This window comes from Lycorma delicatula, chromosome 13, assembly GCF_047948215.1.
Source record: "Lycorma delicatula isolate Av1 chromosome 13, ASM4794821v1, whole genome shotgun sequence".
Taxonomy (NCBI): Eukaryota; Metazoa; Arthropoda; class Insecta; order Hemiptera; family Fulgoridae; genus Lycorma; species Lycorma delicatula.
The window spans coordinates 50,977,634-50,999,257 of NC_134467.1; the positions used below are offsets into that span (position 1 = coordinate 50,977,634).

At 32.6% G+C, this 21,624-nt stretch overlaps 1 protein-coding gene across 1 annotated transcript in view; it reads right to left on the bottom strand.

Moving 5' to 3' along the window:
• LOC142333657 (uncharacterized) overlaps nucleotides 1-21,624 on the bottom strand; it is a 317,162-nt gene that overhangs the window by 121,272 nt on the left and 174,266 nt on the right. The window contains exon 2 of the mRNA XM_075381041.1: nucleotides 11,273-11,366. Coding sequence (XP_075237156.1) covers nucleotides 11,273-11,366 — 94 coding nt within the window. The remainder of the gene's footprint in view (nucleotides 1-11,272; nucleotides 11,367-21,624) is intronic.

The window sequence follows — 21,624 nt, forward strand, 5'->3', positions numbered from 1 at the left end:
CTCCCGCCCCCACCCCATTCGGTCGTCCTAAAGCATAAAACCGAATGACTGCGTCAAAAACGGCAACTGAGCCCCGTAAAGTTTAGCGACCATTATCCTAACATAACTCCTAGAGCTTACCTAACAGCGTGAGCGGACTACGCGCGGTGCTATACACCATCGGCTTACGCGTCCTAACCGCTCACTTGTCATATATTTGCTAAAACGGGTACGCGCACGCCGTCAACTACTAAAAATATATATGACATCCATAATAAAATTTATATCGTCTAGGCAACAATTCTCCGCTACGCCTAGGTCGCTGAATGCCAGCAAGTACCTGTTCACCATTTTATAGCGCTTGAATCCATAATAATTGGCTGGTGGTCAGCCGTACTCAGAGTTAGCTTCCCGCGGCGATCCGGTAAGAGTCTTTCCCTCAAGGAACTTCCACACGGTCCGACGATGCGGCTCTCGCCACATTGACTCGCCGCTTGTGAGTGGCCGATTTTCCCCTTGACCTCTACGTTTGAGGGTGGCCCGGCCTCTGGCTCCCCCAAAAATTTCGTTATATCAATTTTCGTTATTCAAAAAAAAATATTTTTTCACAAAAAGTAATCGATTTTGGACGCTTAATATTACCGTTTCGAGACGTCGCCCGCCAGGGAACCCGCCTGGAGGGCCTAGCTGTTGAGATGTGCCGCAGGCACGCCTTGCAGCTAGTAATATATTAAAACGTAGTAATCGAACCCCAAAGTGTTTAATGTATTGTAATGTTTAAATCTAAACGGTAAAGGAAAAATATAGAAAAAAATTAAACGCTTATAAACCGAACGAAACCTAAGCGATGAAAAGTAATTTTAAAATATACCAAAAAAAAGAGATGCTCCGATTCGATAAGAAAGAAAACGATTAATATTTTACGGATATCTTTCAACGATGTATAAATCAGATCGACAAAGAAAAAATAACTTTAAAACAATAAATAATTGGTTCTCAGACGTCAGTCCACCTTTGAAGAGGAAATTTAATATAAGAAAATTTTTAGGAAAAAAATCTAAAAATTATAAAGGATTCTAAGGCAAAATAAGAAAAAGTGAATTAATATCCTGCGGTTAGAATAAAGAAAGAAACGGCCAAGTGAAATGATAAAGAAATATTGAAAAAAAGAGAAAACAACAAAAAGACGAAATAAAATTTATGAAGTGGTCTATAGTAGCCACATGAAAGAAAAATAAATTATATATATATATATATACGCTATATACACATGCATATATATATTAACAAAAATTTTATCGTAAAATCTTGTAATTAGAATTAGATTTTAAGGTTAGCGATAGGTTTTTTTTAAATTAGATTTTATTAGATAAGCTATCAAAAAGTTGTAAAAGTTTAGTGAGAAATGTTTAAAGTTTTAATGTATGTTGGTGATAAATTGTGTAATTAAACTTTTCGTTACGTTTCCCACACGTCCATTAAGTCTTTTTTTTACATACGTGTGTGTCTATGTATAGAAAAGTTATATGCGCATATCGAAGTAAAGTTTTATTTTTTATTTAATAGAACGTACGTGTGGTTTTTATTTTTTTTTACGTATAAAACAATTTTAAAATGGTTTTTCATTAAGGATATTTCCACTTTTTTATAAATTATAACGTATTTCATATTAATTAAACAAATGTGAATAATTTTTGTTTACTCGGCTATAGTTTTAAATAGAAGCTATAACTATAAAGGGAATTATAGAGATAGGTCAAAAAATTGAATAACGCTTATTTTTGCAAACGTCAACGTTTCATAAATCCCTGAGCCAAAAAAAAACTCTTCGCAAGAATTTCGACTTTTCCTTACTTTATTTTGTTTCTTTTCAAAAAGTATCGAGTTCTAATCAAATATTTTACAAAGAAAGCTTATTAAAAAAATGAATAACTAATCTATCAAAAGCAATAAAATAAAATATATTAAGCATAAATATATATAAAATGATAAAGATAATTTTTATATTCTGTAACAAGAAAATTAGTAATAAGTTAATAATTTCGACGCCGTCATTATTTTCGCAGTCAGAACCCACTGATTTTTAGAGTACAACGCACTGTATTCGTTCGATTAACCAAAAGATCCTACCCCAAGCATCAAGTTTCGACTCGTTCACCGCTACGAGTCGCTGCATAAGCGCGTCTTTAAAATACACCGCTACATAATCAACATAACCTCAAATTTTTTCGACTTAAATTGAGCGTAAGTCAAGAACCACTCGACCGGTTTCCAACCAAATTTTCACGTGCACAACTACTCGGCATAACTAAATTTCGATGAAATTGATCGACCTGTTTTGGAAATTTTAGAGACAGTCCGGGCGATTCAAAAAGGAGTTCGCAATTTTAAAATTATATAAAAATGTATCGAGTTAACTTACAGAATCGGTCGAGCATCATTTCATAGAAAATTTGTCATCTAACATTCACTTTAGTTCGATATGGCTTCCGTCTGTATTGCGACATATCTGAAGCGTATTTCATTTCAGTCTGTAGCCATCAAGTCGGGCGTTATCTCTACAGCTGCGGCGTTAATATGAAGTCTTAGCTCGACAAGATCGGCAGGCAAAGACGGTACGTAAACCCGATTTTTAATGAGACTCCGCAAGAAAAAATAAGAGGGTCAAAACCGGGGAGCGAGATGGTCGATTCTCCGTTGTCTCATCGCTAAAAATACACGTCTAAAAATGTAACCTTTTCTGCAATTTTATCCATCATTTTTACACAAAACTACAGCCGAACAACTTTGTCGTCATTGTAATGCGTTGAACCACGGTTAGTTTGTACCGTAATATGCGCGAAACAGTCGTTTGTAGAATGTCAGTATCACGCGACGCACGTCAGGCTGCTTTTTTCGGACTACGTACAAAGCTTTCTCCGAGGTGTTCCGCGGCAGCTTCAGGGACGCGTGGTGATTTTGTATGTTGAATTTTTGTATGTCTCAATGAAGGTTCGGTACCAATATAAAATTTTACGCCTGCTAGGAGGCTCCCTACCGTACTCCCTACGAAAATTATACGAACTGCAGTTGCCGACTGCAAATCGTGAAACCAAAACACATAGTGAACACGTTCAGCACCGGTAAATGTATCCGTTTTTAACAACACTGATGACGGTGCCGGTGACCAAATTCGGTACAAATCAACTACGTAAGTCAAAACACGATGTGTTTTGCTATGAAATGAGACCTCAACCGAATCTGTTTTTACTTCCTTGTACGAAGTAAAGGAAGTACTGTGATCGCGAAATATTTCGGTTTTCAGATTTCAACAGAAATATCCATTTTGATCACGTTTGAATCCATTTTCACTAGTTTCGGCGTGCCGTCTGTGCGTACGTATGTATCTCGTATAACTTAAAAACGATTAGTCGTAGGATGTTGAAATTTTGGATTTAGCACTGCTGTAACATCTATTTGTGCACCTTACCTTTTAACTGCAATCGAGTGAACCAAAAGTGTCCAAAATCCAAAAATATCTGGATTTTGTACTTTTTCTTAACTGTAGTAATAATCCCTCGTCGAGAGCATTTCAACGATATATCATAAGCGGTACTTATTTTCATCGGTTCCAGAGTTGTAGCCAAATTAAATTTTAATTAATGAAATATTTGGATCTTACAAAAGGGAAAAGGTACATCGGTTCGAATACGACTTCATCTACTTTATTTTTTTTTAGTTTAAATATATTGATTTATTAATAATTATTAACCTCTGATTTTAAAACAATTTTTACGATGAATAATAATTTAATAACAATAAAAAAAAAGAAAAATATCAGAATTATTAACGAAATAAAATTTTATGTACTTTTCATCTTAAAAAAATATGTGTATTAAATTTAGTAGGCGTACAAGGACGTCATATGGTGTCCACATCAGACTTTATAAATAAATTTTTATACGCTTTTAAAGTTGCGAAGGAAAGCCTATTTTAAGCGAATAATATTTTCGAACTTCTCGTACCTCAAAACGTAAAGAAAATTGGAATTCGAAATATTTCGAAGAAATTATTACTTTTATTCAAAAATCGGTAACAATAATAAAACCATTCATATTTCAAAAACCACTGATGTATTTGAAATAAAGTTCAAAAGTTCTGTCGCGGGTGAAGCCGGGAGAGCTATGCAATCCTGTGCTTTATTTTATGAAAATAAAATTTACATACAAGGTAATATACGTCTGTTATACCGATCAGAATGTTGGACGGTGAACATAAGAAAATTTATAGATAGATTACTTGAAGTTGAAATTAATTTTTGGACGGGTATCTTCATAAAATGTGAAGTAAACGAGGATAACAATAATAATTAAGAATATTAACTACGCTGAAAACTTAAGAAGTGATCGATTAAAATCATATATGCGAGCTGGACGATTCACGGTTAACCAAATCCATTAGAAAATGTCAGAGTGGCGGAAAAGTAGGAAAATACAGATAATTTTGTGTAATACAATTACGAAAAGGTATCGATTACAACTTGATCCCGGATCGGTGAATAAAATATGTGACAGTTCTCTCACTGACATTTCGGGATTATGTTTTCTTTATATATTTTCACCCGGGTTTTCCCTCGCTTCTATCACAAATTTTGCTACGAGTTCATAAATATTTACAATTTAAATCGGGCTGAAATTGATCTCTGCCGTAATAATTTCATTTAGAACAATAAATTTAATAAGAGGAATATTTTATTTAAATGTTTTTTTGTACGTGACACTGAACGAACCGATATAATAATTTTTAAATTTTGAGGGTTTAAGCGACTCAAAATGTAGCGAATCAACAATTTAGGTTTTACTTACCAATAATATGATCAATCGGTCCATTAGTTTTAAAATTTTGAATTTTTTTTGGAGAAATTTTATTAGGTACTACTTTCAATGATATCAGAGTTTTTTTGTTTTTTTTTTTATGTAATGATGTTTATTATGCAACTTGATCACTTTATCGCGCACTACTTGCATACTTGAACAGTTTCCAAAAATGTTTGCATAAATTATCATCGCAGACAGGAATACCGTACGGTAGTCCACAAAAGGCCGCAAAGAAAAAAGTCAACATTTACTACAGGAACTGCAAGCAATGTTGACTTTCGTCCAGGAATTGAAATTCCCAGACGCTGTTAAAAGAATAAATTACCGCCAGTGGTTTATCAAACAGATGAAAAATAACGCGATGGGAATCCTGGATAATGTGTTTTTTTACTGACGAGACGTATTTTCGCCTTAGCGGTTACATCGATAGTATTCATACTACATCAGTATATATATGATGTAGTACATACTACATCAGCGGTATTCATATTCATATAGTAATTCATACATCTTACATGAATTTCTGCATTCGTAGAAAGTAGGGGTTTGGTGTACGATTTTTCGACGACGAATAGTGTGCCCGACGTTTTTACAAAACCCTTGTCAGTCCGGCGTAGCAGGAAATAATTATGCAATTTTTAGCTCTTCTCAGCCTAATGAAACCGTTCTTACCTCCAACAAAACGGGGCATCGTGCATCGTACATCCAAAACACCGTGGAGTTTTTGTAAGAAATGTTTGGTGATCGCAACATCTCAAAAGGCGTGCGGTCTTCCTCGTTCCTCTTTCCAGATTTCTTTCTCTGGAATTGTTTTGAAAGGAGCCATTACTGCAGAAATGAATTCCGTTATGTCCTGCGAAGGGTGTCAAAAATAGGTGGAAAGGGTTCGGACTTGCCTTCAGGAAAACGGTGGACGTTTCCAAAATCAAATCAAACGTGAGTGTCTACAGTAGAATTATTGTGTTTACATGATGTCCACGACAAAATGATCAAACTGTGTAACCAATTCAAATTGTAATCCCACCTGAATATACTAAACGTTTATCTTAATTTAGAACACAACGGGAAAACACAATCTCCTCACTTTCCTGAGTAAACCTGGCATAGGATGCTTATTATTATTATTAATTCATGTCAGCTTATATTATAAATACCACACGCTTTTACATATATATATATATATATATATATATATATATATATATATAAAAGTATAACCAAATTTCACATCGTTTGTGGTTTAACAACTTTGTGACTTAATAAACATAGATTAAATGATCTCTTCACTTTTAATCGGTTTATTTTAATTCATACATTTTAATTGATAACTGAAATTTTTCTAAAAAAATTTCTTCTTTTATTGAGCCATTTCCATATTTTCGAAATTTTGAATAGCCTACAACCCAAACCCACCCGGTTGGTCTAGCGGTGAACTCGTCACCTCAAATCAGCCGATTTCAAATTCGAGAGTTCTAAGGTTCAAATCCTAGTAAAGACAGTTATTTTTATACGGATTGGAGTACTAGATCGTGGATACCGGTGTTCGATTAACCACACATTTCAGGAACGGTAGACCTGAGACAAGACTACACTTCATTTGCATTTATACATATCATCCTCTGAAGTAATACCGTACGGTGGTTCCGGAGGCTAAACAGAAAACGTAGAACCTAAAACTTAACCTAGGTCGTGCGATAGAATTTGCGAATCTCATTTATATATCTTATGTATATTCTAATATACAGACTTTTTAATATATATGTAAAACATCATTGCGCCCTGTGACCTTTTCTTATTCCCGATTATTAAAAAAGACAAAAACATAGAAAAATAATGAAAAAATTCTCTCGAGTGTAATTCTGGCTATACACTAAAAATTGTTTTGCATAAATATTTTGAGGGTCGGATAGAAACATAAATGCGTCGCATCTCTGAGGGACTACTTTGAAAAGTAACATATTAATATAGAGGAATAAATAAATCGAAGAATTTATATAAATCTATCATCTTCAGTTCCCTTTAATCCAAGTTTCCTCGGGTTAAGCCTTGTATCAAAATTTATCTTTCGTTACTTTCTCCGCATTCTCTCTCTCGCGCACTTTCTTCATCGCCGTATTTATCCGTTTCATTCTTGGTTTTCTTCCTGTTTCCTCTGTTTGCATCATCTTGTTTGGTAATCTTTCCTCATCCGTCCTTTCGTTATTTCCAAACCGCTCGAGCTTAAATCTTCCAGTTGAGCCGACAAGGCTTCCGGACTTCACTTCCTCTCCGATCATATTGCTCCTTACCCTATCCTTTCTTGACTTACATTACGAATATATATTTTTTTTATAGAATTAAGATGAAAACTTATTCTTCATTTAAAACTAATTAAAATGAATAATATTATATTTTAAACGTAGTTTTAATTAAGTTTTGAACTGCCGAACCTATTTATTTGACACTTCGTTAAATTGATCTTACTTTTTTATTTTATACGGAATAAATTAAAAATATATAAGTCGTAAATAATTTTAGTTAGTTATAACGAAAAGATAATAGTTTAATCCATCATTTTTACGTCGGTAATATCTTCTGTTTCATTAAACTATTTATTGTTATAAGGTATTTTAAATTATTGTTTTATAATAAAACAATTAAAATATCGTAAAATCTTAGTTAAATATATGTACTTACGATTTAAATTTTAAAGTTCAAAATAATTTTTATCCAGTGGTACCAACATAACAACTAATAAAAAAATAAATAGTTTTCTTATCAAAATACATTAAGAATTTATAAATAGACTTAGTTTTATTTTCATTACTATAAATAATAAATATTTTAAATAAAAAACGAGTTCGTTCTTTTAATGTTTTAAATATTCGTATATTATTTAATTACAATAACGATTAAACGAAACATTGAATATTTATTTTTTTGAGAATTTTGTACGATCGTACTTTATTTAAAATTAATTAACGGTTTTGTATTATGATTATCATAATAATATTGTCTACGCTATATCTATCTTTATCGATGAGTCTGATTTACAAAACTTGCTTTATAATAACCGAAAAAGATTGGAATATAATTTAATTTTATTTCCCGATAACGTTTTTTAAGCTGTGAAATTTAATAATTTTATTACAGTATTTATCATTAAAAAAAAATTAAAAAACTAAAAAAATCACTGTAACGTTTATGAAGATGATTCCGCAACGGTAGTGTGACGAAAGCCGGTTCAAGCGTTTACCATATGGAAATTTTGATGTCATCTCGTTGTGGTCGGCCGACGACCAAAAAAATCCGTGAAATCATGGAAAAACTGAGCAAGACATTAGCGATCTTTATGTCACTATCGAATTAAACGTTGACCAAAAAACAGTTTTAAACCGGTTGAAGAAGGTAAATACGAAAAAAACGATATTTGTGTGCTACATCGTTTAACGACTAAACATTTAATTCAACGAATTTCAGTTTACGAATATCTGCTAAAACGAAACGAAATCGAACAGTTTTTTAAACGGCTCGTTACGGACGTAAAAAATGTACGAAAAAGATCGTGATTGAACCAAGGTGATGCTCGGTAAACGGTGGAAAACCTGGATTAACGCCGAAAAAAAGTTAGGCCGTATTTATGGTGAAATCGGAAAGCGATTCTTACTGCTTCTCGGTCAAAGCAGTAATTTTAACTTCTATTATGAACGACCGGAAAGAAAATGCTAAGTAGTCGATATAATGCAATTACGATTGACCGATAGGAAAATTATCTTCCGTCACAACTCCAGACTCCGTTTATCTTTTCACCGTCCAAAAATTGCGAGAGGTCGGCCAGGAAGTTTTGATGCATTCATCGTACAGTTTTGATCTTGCTCAGTCGGTTTCGGTTTCTATAGAATTCTTTAACGGTATAAAGTTTGCTTATCGCAAATCGCTTATCGATTTTTTTTTCTTTCCGTTACTCTGGACCGTTATACCAGGTCCTGTTACAATAATTTATAATTTAATAAAAATCTTGTTGAAAAATAAAAATTTCTGATTTTGTAATATTATTATGAAACGCATTTATTAAGACTCAAATTCATCGGTAAAGATGTAATACGAAAAGATATAGGTAGATTTCGTTTTCTATCGTGTTTGTAAAAATAATCCTCTCGGTTTGCGCTTAGTACCGATATTATTAGTTTCGTACTTATTACTAAAAAAAATATTTACTACGTTTAAAATTATAAAAGAAGATGAAATATATTACACGGGAGAAACACAGTTATAGGTAAATTTTTTTTTTTCAAAAATACAAAAGAAAAAATATATTTAAAATAAACATGCACTGAGGTCGGCTCTTAACTATTTTTTACTACGATCAAATGCGTTTTCAAGCATTACGTAAGATTTGTTTCTGTAATAAAGAAATAAATAATTTTTAGCGATAGTAGCTGTGCATCTTTTTTTTAAAAAGATTAAATTTACTTCAATTTTTTTAAACGTTATATCACGTAGGTTTAATGTCTCACGAGAACGTCGTTTTATCACAAAAAAATTTCAAATAATATAGAACATTTAGTTTGTATAAAAAGTTTGAACGAATACAAAATATTGTTTTTTTCATTTCACTAGATCGATTCAATTTAAATGAGAAATTTATTATTTAATACTCTAATATAGATTTCTAAAATTTATTTCAGACTTTTTCCCGAAGCATTGTACACACCAGAATGTTCTCGACGATTAACACGACCGTTAAAAAAATAAATAAATAAAAAACTTTTAAGGAAAATATTTTGCCCTAAAAAGGACGATCCAATTAATATACGAGTCTATGAACTCCGCCTCCATAAATTAGCTGTAACAAAAATTTAAAGAAATGATGAGTGAAAGATCGGCTTTCATAAGCCGCATTTTAAGGACGAGTGATAATAGAATTCCCGAGAAAACCCTCTTCTGTCTAGAAAGAAAAACTAATAATACAGAAATTCTGAGTTTATAAAATTTTAAATTAATCAAAAAAAATGAAAAGAGATTTTGGAAAAAAAATGTTTGTCTCCAAAAACGCCTGTTCACATATTTTTCTTATTTCCTAATCGTTTATACTTTAAATATCAAAAATAATTATTTATATAAAAAAATATGCCTAGACACGATGTTCTCTTAGCTCTCTCTTTCTCATTTATTTTACACTCGTAATAACGTTAAGGAACAAGAAATAAAACGCATATAAATTAAAGCGTTTGTCTATTTAAAAATCGACCGGTTAATTTGCCATTATTATTCTGGAAAATTTAATTTTTTAATATATTTTTTTATTCGATCAAGCTTTTTTACAAATATAACAAATAATATCCTGTATTTTTAAAAAAATATAATTTAAGCACACGCCTCATCATTCTCGAAGTTTTTGTGAGATTTTAAATCTACGTGTTATACAAAAGGGTAAGCCGTCATCGATTCGTACATGACTATTTTGTTTTTATAATTTTTTTACTGTTTATAAATATAATTAAAAAATTTAAATCGTACGTAATTATTCTTGAAAAAGATCGTAGAAATAATAAATAATAAATTAATTCGATTATCAGCACCGACAGATGATTTAAACAAAAGATTAAAAATTAATAATTTTTTTGATACTTGATCTAGCAAAAAAGGTTTTTTAAATTTTTTGCTTTTTCAATTTACGTTAGATAGTTTTTCATAAACGGTTAGGAAATAAGAAAAAACTATGCGAATAGGCAAATAGGTAGAGAAAAGGGTGGAATTTTAGAGATCATTAATTTTTATGAAAAACAATTTAATTTTATTATAAATTTATTATTATTAATTCATTTTACAATATACATACAATTAGCCTATTTATTTCTGTAAGATAAAAAAAAAAAGAATCCCGACTTAGGAAATTAAAATACAGAGTGACAGCAGTCCATTAAAATATTTATGGATGGATGGATGGGGAATAACCGATCAAATTCTTTCTTTGATTTCATCGGTTATCTCTCCTTCCCTAATAATATCCTTACGTAATACTTCAAAACCGTTATTTTTTATTTTTCTATACCTATATAAATTACTTCAAATTTATTTTGGTTTTCTTTCGTAATCCGTTTCGATTATTATTAAAACTACTCTAAATGTATTTATCATGCATATACCACTACTTTTATAGATATTATAAATATTAAATATACGGCTCTACAGAAGAAATAAGTAATAGTAAAATTTAGATAAAGAAATTTAAATAATTTACTGTAACGTGCAAAATATTTACAAAAAATATATATATAAAAATGTATACGTAAAAATATGACGGTAGAAAAAATATTTACACTACTTTATCGAAAAGATAAATATTTAAAAAAAATTTAACTACGTATTTACAAAATATTACGTGTAATATAATCGTATGTAGATAGAAAAACAAGTTAATAAAAATTAACGATATTTTATCGTCGTATATTTACCGATTCCGTCTAGGTTACGTGCTGATTTTTCTTCGTAGTTTTCAGGGGACTCTCTGTATAAGTTATTATAGTACAGTTCTTCTCCGGGATCGCCCTGTAAAAGAAAAATTAATTGAAAACAAATATAATTATAATTATTGTTCGATAATAAATTTTTATCGATTTGTAGATTCGGTGTCGTCAAAATCAAATCGTACAAAAAATCCGCGTTCGGAACCGTATATTAGCGGCTGTTGAACCTTTTGAAGTACCGATTCATCTACGTACTGCGTTATATGGTATTTCCGTTTCCGGAAACGGGTCTGAAACCCGTTTATCGAAATACTTTAAGTACGGAGTGATTCACGAAGAACGTAGAAAATTTCAGAATATATTTTCCCGGTGAAAATAAAGATGAAAATTCATATAAGCGTAGATTCGGAAAGGTTTCGTCATCGAGTATCGGTTTACCTTCCGTAAAAATAAGCTAAACTGTAATTCTTGGGATCCAAATCGAGGGGTAAATTTAATAGTTTTATATGAAATCGGACCTGTAAAAAAAGGTCCCAGAACTGTGGTTTTAGTCGTTTTTGAGAAATCCGGGATAAAAGGCAAAAGACTGGGATCGAAAAACACACTATTTTATGTTTCGATTAAAATAACTTTGCTAAGCGAGTAATAAACCGTCAAAATTAAAAAAAAAAAAAAAACTTGTAGAGAATTTGTTTGCGAGTAAAGTCGTATGAAAAAAGTTTATAGAAACTAAGTACAAACATAAGAATTCGAAGTTTATTAAAAACAAAACTTATCTGTGGAAAATATTTTATTCGGTATCGTAAAAGAAAATAATTAAATATTTTTAAAAAAATAACCGATATAAATTTGTTATTAACCTTTCTTAGCTTCATTTTTTTTATCGCTTATCAAAACTTATTGTACAGGTACTTTTAAATCTCTGTTAATCTTTATACAGCGTTTCGTCAACGCCCCTCCCTATATTTGACGTCACGCCTTATCTGGCCTTCTTGTTTATTCGTTATTAACGGTTATACTTATCTTTAATTTTATTTATCTATTTCCTGTTTTCAATAAACGGTTCTTGAAAAGGACATCCGCTTGATTGTCGATCCGTTCGTTTTATTGTTACTTTAAATTTAAAGATTTAAAAAAATTTTAAGATTAAAAATTAACAACGAAACGATCGTAAACGAACAGATCAAGGAAATTACAAGAGAGTAAGGTAGGTACGTACCTGATATAATAGTTTATTATTTGTCAGGAAATGATCTCCTTAACTTTGTACGTTAGTGTTGTAGGTGTTCCGACCGGACCGATTAAGATGTTTTCTTCCCGATAAAATCCGGTAAACTTTTCTGTAATTATAATCACGTACTCTATCGCAGTCAAACCGTAACGCGACTTAGATTCTATTCAAATTTAAAATTCTAATTTTTTCCGTAAAATTTATCGAATTTAATATATTATTACGCAAATAAAAAAGTCTATTTTTAAATTCCCTGACTGTACTACGTTAATTTATTTATTTTTGTTACTTGTATTTAATTACGAACGGTTTTATCTGAAGTCGGCTGATTAGTGCAGTATATTTACGAAGGGTGTTTATGCAGAATTACACGGAAATATCTCGATATAGCACTTATAACGCTTGTTCTAACCTGACGCTACTTGTTGCTGACATCTACTAACCTTTTCAGTATTAAGTACTGTCATGTCAGGCGAGTACTTGTCAATTCAAACTGAAATGAGTTTTCAGTTCACGTCATTTATTCTAGGATATATATTAGACGACATTTAAAACTATAATAATTACACGTACATAAAACATACATAAGTAAGGATTTAAAAAAATTAAATGCTTTAAATTTTTTTTACTTTTAACATTTTTCTTCCGTTATTTTTTTTAATTAAATTTTCTTTTTGAACGAAACCGGTTTCTGTAGGACTACGATAAAAACTGTAGTTTCACTTATTATGATCTCTTTTCATTTATTTCCGGTAATTTAGCATTACTTTTTAGTGTTCTTCTTGCTTTTTCCGGGTCGATCCTATTCTTGTCCTTTTCTTCTGGATTCCTTCAAATCTTATGAATTTTTGTCTGAAGGTCTGTGATTTTACGCGTTTGTATATTTGCTTCTTCAAAATTTTTGTTTATCTGTTTGATTCGGTCGATAGTTTTATTTCTGTTTCCTCGGTCAAAGATTTTCTTGATCGGTCGGTTTTCATCGACTCTTAGTTTTCCGTTCTCGTCAATCTCTTAAAGTTTGCCTACTTTCAGGTAAAGTTCATACAATTTTCGTAATTTCCAAACATCTTCTGCTTTTCTGGATCGTAAAAGAGTGAAAACACTCCGGTAGTGTTTTTCTTATATATTACCCTTCTATATTTTTAAGTTTATTTATTTTGCTACGATCAAAGGTCGTGCGATCGGCCGCATATAATATGTCGCGTCTCACCGCTGTTGCGTAACGCCTATTCTCTTGGGATTAGTTTCTCGTTTTACGTATACAGGATGTCTTGGAAGGATTCTGCTAAACTTTATAGGCGTATATCTCTCGTTAAAAGAATGAAAAATGTTTTTGTAAACGCGGGGCCGAAAACCTCCATCAGCGAATTACGGCTACTGAAATATTTCGTCCCGATTTCTGTTCCTCCGCTGAAATGAATCCCTACTGAATTTCTAGGAAGGTAAATTAAGGGGCGAATTTAGCAGTTTCTTATGGTTTTGACCTGAAAAAGTTTTATAAATAGGTCCCAAAACCGTATCTTCTTTATTTTCTATGAAAAAGGGTGTACTAAATAAAAGAAATTGTATTGACAACCGCTGTTTTTTGGTTTTGTCGTAAAAAAAATTTGTTAAGTTATCGATAAACAAATAAAATCTATCAATTAAACCGATAGAAAATTTAATTCAGAGAAAATCGATGTAAATAAAGTAATAAAAAATTAGTTCTAAATTTAGACGTAAATTTTATAGGGTATTCAAAAAGCGACGCAACCTTATGGAAGAATGTTTCCTTCTTTTGTAGCAGGATTAATTTAGGAAAAATAGGTTACACAATGCAGCAGAGAAGATTCGTCGTCCCAAATACATTATGCTTAACAGAAAAGTAAGGTGTGGATGCACCAAACAAGTCCTCCATCAAGCGGCCGTACGACAAGTTCCAAGACCAGGAAGTGCGACAGATGCGGCCGACCGAAAACGCTAACACCAGGAAGTCGATCGACGTGCAAACCGCACATTCTGTTAGTTCCAAGAAGTTTGTGCGACGCTCGTCTACCCGGTCTGGTCTCTCCGTCGGTGGCGCCCGTACGGATGCGCGTACGAAATTCGTGACGTTCACGAGTCGTTACCTGCAGACACTGGAGAACGTGTAGCTTTCTGTCGGCGGTTCACCTCATCTGTAACGCCAGACGGGGAAGAACTCGATGACCGGTTTCCGTCTGACAAGGCGTAGTTCCACTTCGACGGTGAATGAACTGAATTCACGCATTTCCTCTGCTGAAAATCCACATCAGCTTCGCGAGTCTCCTCTGTACGGACAAAAAATGGTGTTTGGTGTGCAATTTCGCGTAGGCGAACCTTTATGACATTCTTTCACGATACATTGAACGGTGAGCGCTACGTACAGACGGTGCAACGATTTATAAACAATATACTTGCAGACCGGCTAAAGTGCAAGCGTTTTCAGTAAGATGACGCTGCGGCTCGTACGGTCGACAATACTATGACTTTCTCGGATCAGTTTTATCACGGAAAAGCGATTTCTAAGAGGTTATAGCCCCCTCGGTCTCCCGATTTAATCCCTCCTGAGGTTTTCTTGTAGAGTACCTTAAGGATGCCGCTAACAAAACTCTTCCTCATACCGTTCCCGAATCGCCGAGCGAATCGAACGATGTGTCGCTGCGATTCCTCGACATACGTTACAACAACGTTTTATTATGTAAATCGCATAACGGAGGCCGCTTTCAACAATTATTGTAACTTACTCGTATTCCGATAAGGTCGCGTCACTTTTTTATCATCCTAGTATGTGATTTTAAAAAAAATCAGTTAAAAAATCAATAAAAATAATCTAATCAAAGCTTTATTTGAAGGGTATTTTAATTTTAATCGAAAAGTGCGGCAGATATAAGCGGTAAGGATATTTGAACATCCGAAAAATCGACGTTCGGATAATCATCGTTCCATTGAATCCAAAAAAAAATCAATTAAGAAAATTATTTGAATTTAAAAATAAAATAAGAACAAACCAAATTCATGGTTCTATGAAATATATACGGCTGTATAAAAAAAAAAAATTATTATTTATTGCAGTTTTAAATTTATTAAATAAATGTATAAATCTTATAGGAAAGGCAGTGTTACCGTTTTAAAAAAATCGAAAGAAAATAAAAATCTCGTACGTGTGTCGTAACAAGTCGACTGAAAATATATCTTTTTACGTTAAAAAATTATTAAATAAATAATATGTAGAATAAATTTACTATTGCTTATTCAGTAGAAAAAAATTGGAGAAATGAAACGTTTAAATTCGCTTTGTTTAGGGAAATAAAAATACGTTAAAAGAAAGGAAATATCAGCAGCACGGTTTTTTCTTTTCTTTTTTTTTAAATTATTTTATTCTAGTACTTTTATTATTATAAAGCGATTTATTTTTACATAGTTATCATAGAAGTTGGAATATATAATAAATGTATAAGAAACATATTCAAAACGAATTTCTGAGCGCTTCATAAATTATTAGTAAAATGAAAAAAATTCTTTAAATAAAACTGGATAATGTTGAAAACCTATCTTTATTTTAGAAAATAGAAAAAAATTGACGACAAAGCATATCTTATTTAAATTACTTTAAATCTTTTTTAAAAATTTTGGGGAAAATCTAAAAGAGGAAATAGTCGCACTTTCCTGAACGTCACAAAGTTACTTACTGTTTTTGAAAGGGTATTTAAAAAAAAAAACACTTGCTAAAGTGAAATTTTATAAATAAAACAATTTAAATTCTAGAACAATATTTTTATAATGCAGAGCGTTTGGAAGTTTCTGTGCACTGTAATTATGGAAGTGTAATGATGAAACTATGTATTTTTATTTATTATTTTATAGAAACGGATATTACAATAACCGGAATACTTTATAAAAGGTGTTGAAAATGCTTCCTCCAACACCGCACGCGTTTCTCATTGTTTTCAAACACTTTAACCGGCTGATTTACCGGAACGTCTCGTACGTATGCCGTTATTGTAGTTTTCATTTCGTCAACCGAGGGTGGTCTGTCGCGTACATCGCTTGTTTCGCTGCCCTCCGCAGAAAATAATCTGGAGGAATCGGATATCAGATGGGGCGATCGTGCGGGCCCAAACCCCTCGAAATGATTCATTCATCAAGGACGTTTCATAAAAAAGTCATCGACCTGTTAGCTGTGTGCACTGTGGCGCCATCTTTTTGAAACAGACCGCGATTGATTTCCAATTCTGTTAACCGACTAATGAAGTTAAAACAGCACAATATCGATCGCTATTAACTGTATTTTCAAAAAAGATTGGACCCGCAGTACTAGTTCTACTCGCACCGACCCAGACTCCAATTTTCGCTTCGTATAAAAATTGTTCGTGTATTTTACGGGGATTAATCGCCGATCGCATTCGTGTAGTTTCTGAATTAGTATACTCTCCAAGACGAAACAACGCTTCATTTATAAAAAAAAGTAATGTCAAAGATACCTCCGGAATTCTGGTCGGTAAAACTTTTAACCCGTCAACAATAATTTAGTCTTTTTGCACGATCAAAAACTTTAGATTCGGTTCTTGAACGTGTATTACTTTATAAGAGAAATGTTGTAGGGATAAATTCTTTTGTTACAGCCTTACGCGCAGTAACAAGTTCGATATCTTGCTGCTGTGCTAACTTACGCGTTGACTTTGAAGAACTTTCGACCGTAGCATCTGAAATATCAAGCGGCTTCTATTCGTTTTGTTTAGGCGGTCTTCCGCTTCGATCAGCGTCTTCAACAGAACCTGTCGCCCGAAATTTTTCGATAAGAATTTGAACAACTGTTTTGCTGTAAGGCGCAGCAATATACGGATACTTTTCAGATAATTTGCGCTTCATTAAATTAGTCGACTTCTCGCCTTCACGAAAGATGAGTTCAATGAGAAAAATGCGTTCCTGTACCGAAACAGAATGCATTATCTTTCTCCCGACTGTCGATTCCGATAAATGAAACAACTGACGTCTCGGTCTATTACGGGTGTGCAACCCCCAACGAACCACAGAGCAACCGAGCAGAATGGATCGTGTAATTTTAAAGCATATTGCCCACCGACTCTCCAAATGCGCTGTATTAAATGAAAAAAAAAATGAAGTTAACAAATTAACAGAATATTACAAAAAAGTTAAAAAAACTAAAGTTTTATTTCTTCTTCTTTACAATCGCATTATTCGTCCTTCTTCCTCTATTCTTTTTATCCTGTTGTGTACAACACTGCCAATAAATTCCAAATCTTCTACATTCTCACGCTCCTTACCGGCATACTTTTCTATTATTATTATTTTTTTAACCTATTATCTTTGCGTTTGATTATTTTCCGGTTAATAGGTATTTGTTGCGGTAACATTGTTCTATTAATGAATACAGCTATTTTTGCAAGACTCGACAATGATTTTTTAAATCTTTTCAGTTACGCGTGGTATTCCCTTTTACTTTTACAATAATACCATCTTTGTTCTAAATTTATTGTTTAATTTTTTTTTAAATTAATGTACACCTCACATTTTTTTCATTTTCCCGTACGATGAATCTTATATATTTAAACGGTTTCAGTCTTGTATAAATCTCTTCGCTTCATCGTATTTTTCGCAAATTAGATTTTATTTAATATTAATTCGTTTTTGCTTAACTTCTTCCTCCAGAGTACCAAATACTCTGTCAACGGGGAGGTTAAATTTGAGTTTATGTTGGTTTTGTATTTGGAGTTTTTCATACGCGCTTATGTAGCGAGTCATACTGGTGAGTGAGATTAAACATGATGCTTGATTGTTGGGTCTCTCATTAAAATTATTTTAAAAAAAAGATTATGTGCTAGGCGTGTGAGAAAAGTAACGAGACTGACTTTTTACTTACCAAAGTTTTTATTATTTCAAGCGACAATATTATCCCCTTCAAAGTAATTCCCTTGGGCAGCTATATACCGGCGGAGTCGGTGTTCCCACTTGGGGTACCAACGCTGGAAGGCTTCAACCGGTAGGGTTTTTAACTAGTCGGTCACAGTCTTTTCAATGTTATCCAGAGATCCAAAATGACGTCCTTTTAAGACGCGTTTCAATTTCGGGAAAAGGAAAAAGTCACAAGGACTCAAATCAGGTTAATAGGGGGTTGAGGAACCGTAGGAATGCGTTTTGAGGTCAAAATTCCCTGATGGAAATGGCCGTGTGACACGGGGCATTGTCATGATGAAGCATCTGCATGTCAGCAAGGTCTGGTCTCACGCGAATCGGTCTTTTCTTGAACCTTCAAGGACGCCTTTGTAAAAAACTTAATTGACGGTTTGTCTTGGAGGAACAAATTCTTTATGCACGATAATACTGTCAAAAAAGCAAATCGGCACGGTTTTGATCTTTGACTTGCTCGTTCGACATTTTTTCGGTCGAGGATATGACGGAGTGTGCCGCTCTTCGCTTTTCCGCTTTGTTTCAGGATCGTACTCAAATATCCAGGATTCATCACCTGTGATCACACGATTGAAGAATTCTTGGTCGTTGTCAGTCCTCTCAAGAAGCTCGATGCACACGTTTCTTCGATCGTTCTTCTGTTCCGTCGTGAGGTTTTTCGGCAGCGATTTCGCACATATCTTTTGCATGTCCAAATCGTCTGTCAAAATTTTCTGTACGGTAAAAGCGTTTAAATTTAACCGTTCGCTCATCATCCTTATTGTTAAACGACGATCTGATCTCACAAGAACCCTCACACGCTCAAGATTTTCGTCAGATTTTGAAGTCCAAGATCTCCCTGAGCGAGGTTAATCTTCAACGTGTTCTCGGCCTTCCAAAAATGATTTGTGCCGGCGGAAAACCTGTGATCTTGATAGACAATGTTCCCCGTAGGCCTGTTTCAACTTTTCAAAGGTCACGCTCGCGGATTCCCCAAGTTTAACGCAAAACTTGATCGCACAACGTCGCTCTAAATTCCGATGCTCCATTTTCGTAACGCACAACAAAAACACAACTTCACTGATGGCGCTGTCAAAATTAATGTGTTGGCTGAACGGAGTTGAAACTCGTACTGAGCATGTGGAAGGGATGAACAAACCGGTGTAGCACAGACCCGTAAACAAAGCGTTGCCAGAGTGCTCGCAGTGTTTTCAATCTCATTACTTTTCTCACACACCCGGTATATACATACATACACATATATATATATATATATATATATATATATATATATATATATATATATATTTATTTATACAAACACACACACATACACTTCTGAAAAAGAAGAATTTGAAAAAATACAATAATTAAAAAGTTGGTGTGAGAAAAAAAATATTAAGACATATAGAATAGTTGGAAAGAATATTTGATTATTGTATTTTATGTTCTCACAATCTACAGTCAACAACATACAGAAATAAAGATAAAGTTTTTATATTATACTAAACAATATTTTAGAAAAACAAAATCAAGCTCCCAATCAACAACACAGAAAATTAAATTTATTATTTCACTATAAGAGGGAATAAAAATTCAAATACTATAATATGTGTGTGTGTGTGCGCGCGCGCGCGCGCGCGCGTACGTGAATAAATTAAGATGCTATTCAAAATTAATATAAAGTTTATAGAAAGTTTGTTTTGTTAAATCACAACCAAAATACTTACCTATTTTCCAAGTAACAAAAAGTTGCTTTGTTCGTAGTTAAACTTATTACTTTGTTAAACTTTATGTTAGTTAATAAAGTAGGTGTTCAGAAAGACACGTGATTTCTTTAAATTAAATTATTCTATAAATTATTTTATATTATACTTTTTTGTTTTTATTTTTTATAAGATAAAAAATACATCACGTTATTAGTCGTAGAATTACATACGAAATTATTATTAGTTAATAATTTACACACACGTACAAGTGATTGAGAAGGAATAGGAAATAGTTTGGGAACTGATTTTAGAGCTAGAAATAAGGAAAAAATTTCATACGATTACATATATCCGAGAACGCTTTGTTACAGAGTTATGGCTAGCGAAATATTTCGTCCGGATTTCAGTTCAGGGCATACTGAAATTTTTAAGGCATTATAGAGTAGTAAACTTGATGATTTCTTATGACCTTTAACCTGAAAAACCTAAATAAACAGGTTCCAGACTTATTTCCTGTGATTTTTTCTTGATATCCAACGTAAGTTAGTTAAATGACTGATAAATGCAAAATATTTATTATCAAAACTTGTAGAGAATTTAATTATGAGAAAATTTATGTAAAATATGTGTGTGTGAAAAAACACAACAAAAAATAAATTTTCTTAACAAAACAATCTTATGAATTTGTGAAAATTAAAATCAGCTGTTGTTAGTTCAATAAATTTACACCTTTTAAAAATTAAAACACTTTTAATTTATAAAAAGAAAAATATATTCACTGGTTTTACTGTATAATTTACAATAAATAATTTTTTTCTGCTTTTACATCGGATATTATGATAACTACGGAAGATTCAGTTCTCGGTACAGTTTTATTCGAATTTTCAGATCAAAAAACATATTAAACCGTTATATAAAGCGTTAAAAATTTCACTATAACCTCATTTAAACGGGGTAACTGAAATCCAGGCGAAATACTTCGCTAGCAGTTACTCGGTAACAAAGCCTTTTTAAAAATTTATTTGTGCAAACGGTTTTGTTTATTTCAAGGTCTAGAATCCGTTCCAAAATTTTTCCCTTCCTTCTGAATCATTCTCTCTCCATATACATCTATACAGAGTGTCCTATGAGGAAACCGACATAATTCACGGGTGTATCCTTCTTTACATAAACATCGGTCGGAAAACGCTTCGTAGATTCTGTAAAACCTTTGTATATTATACCTGATTGGCGATTTAAAAAAATAAACGTATATATACACAGAGTAGTTTACAATTGCACGGCAATCTCTCGAGAGATGATTCTATAGTCAAAAATAAGAAAGAAAGTTCATATAAACGCAAGTCAGAAAACGGTTCGTTAGCGAGTTTCGAATCTCCAAACATTTAACCGTGTTTTCTGCTCCCTCTATGAGATTAAACCCTACTAAAATTCTCGGGATAAAATCGAGGATTAGATTTGGTGCTTCCGTACGGGTTTCGTCTAAGATCGAA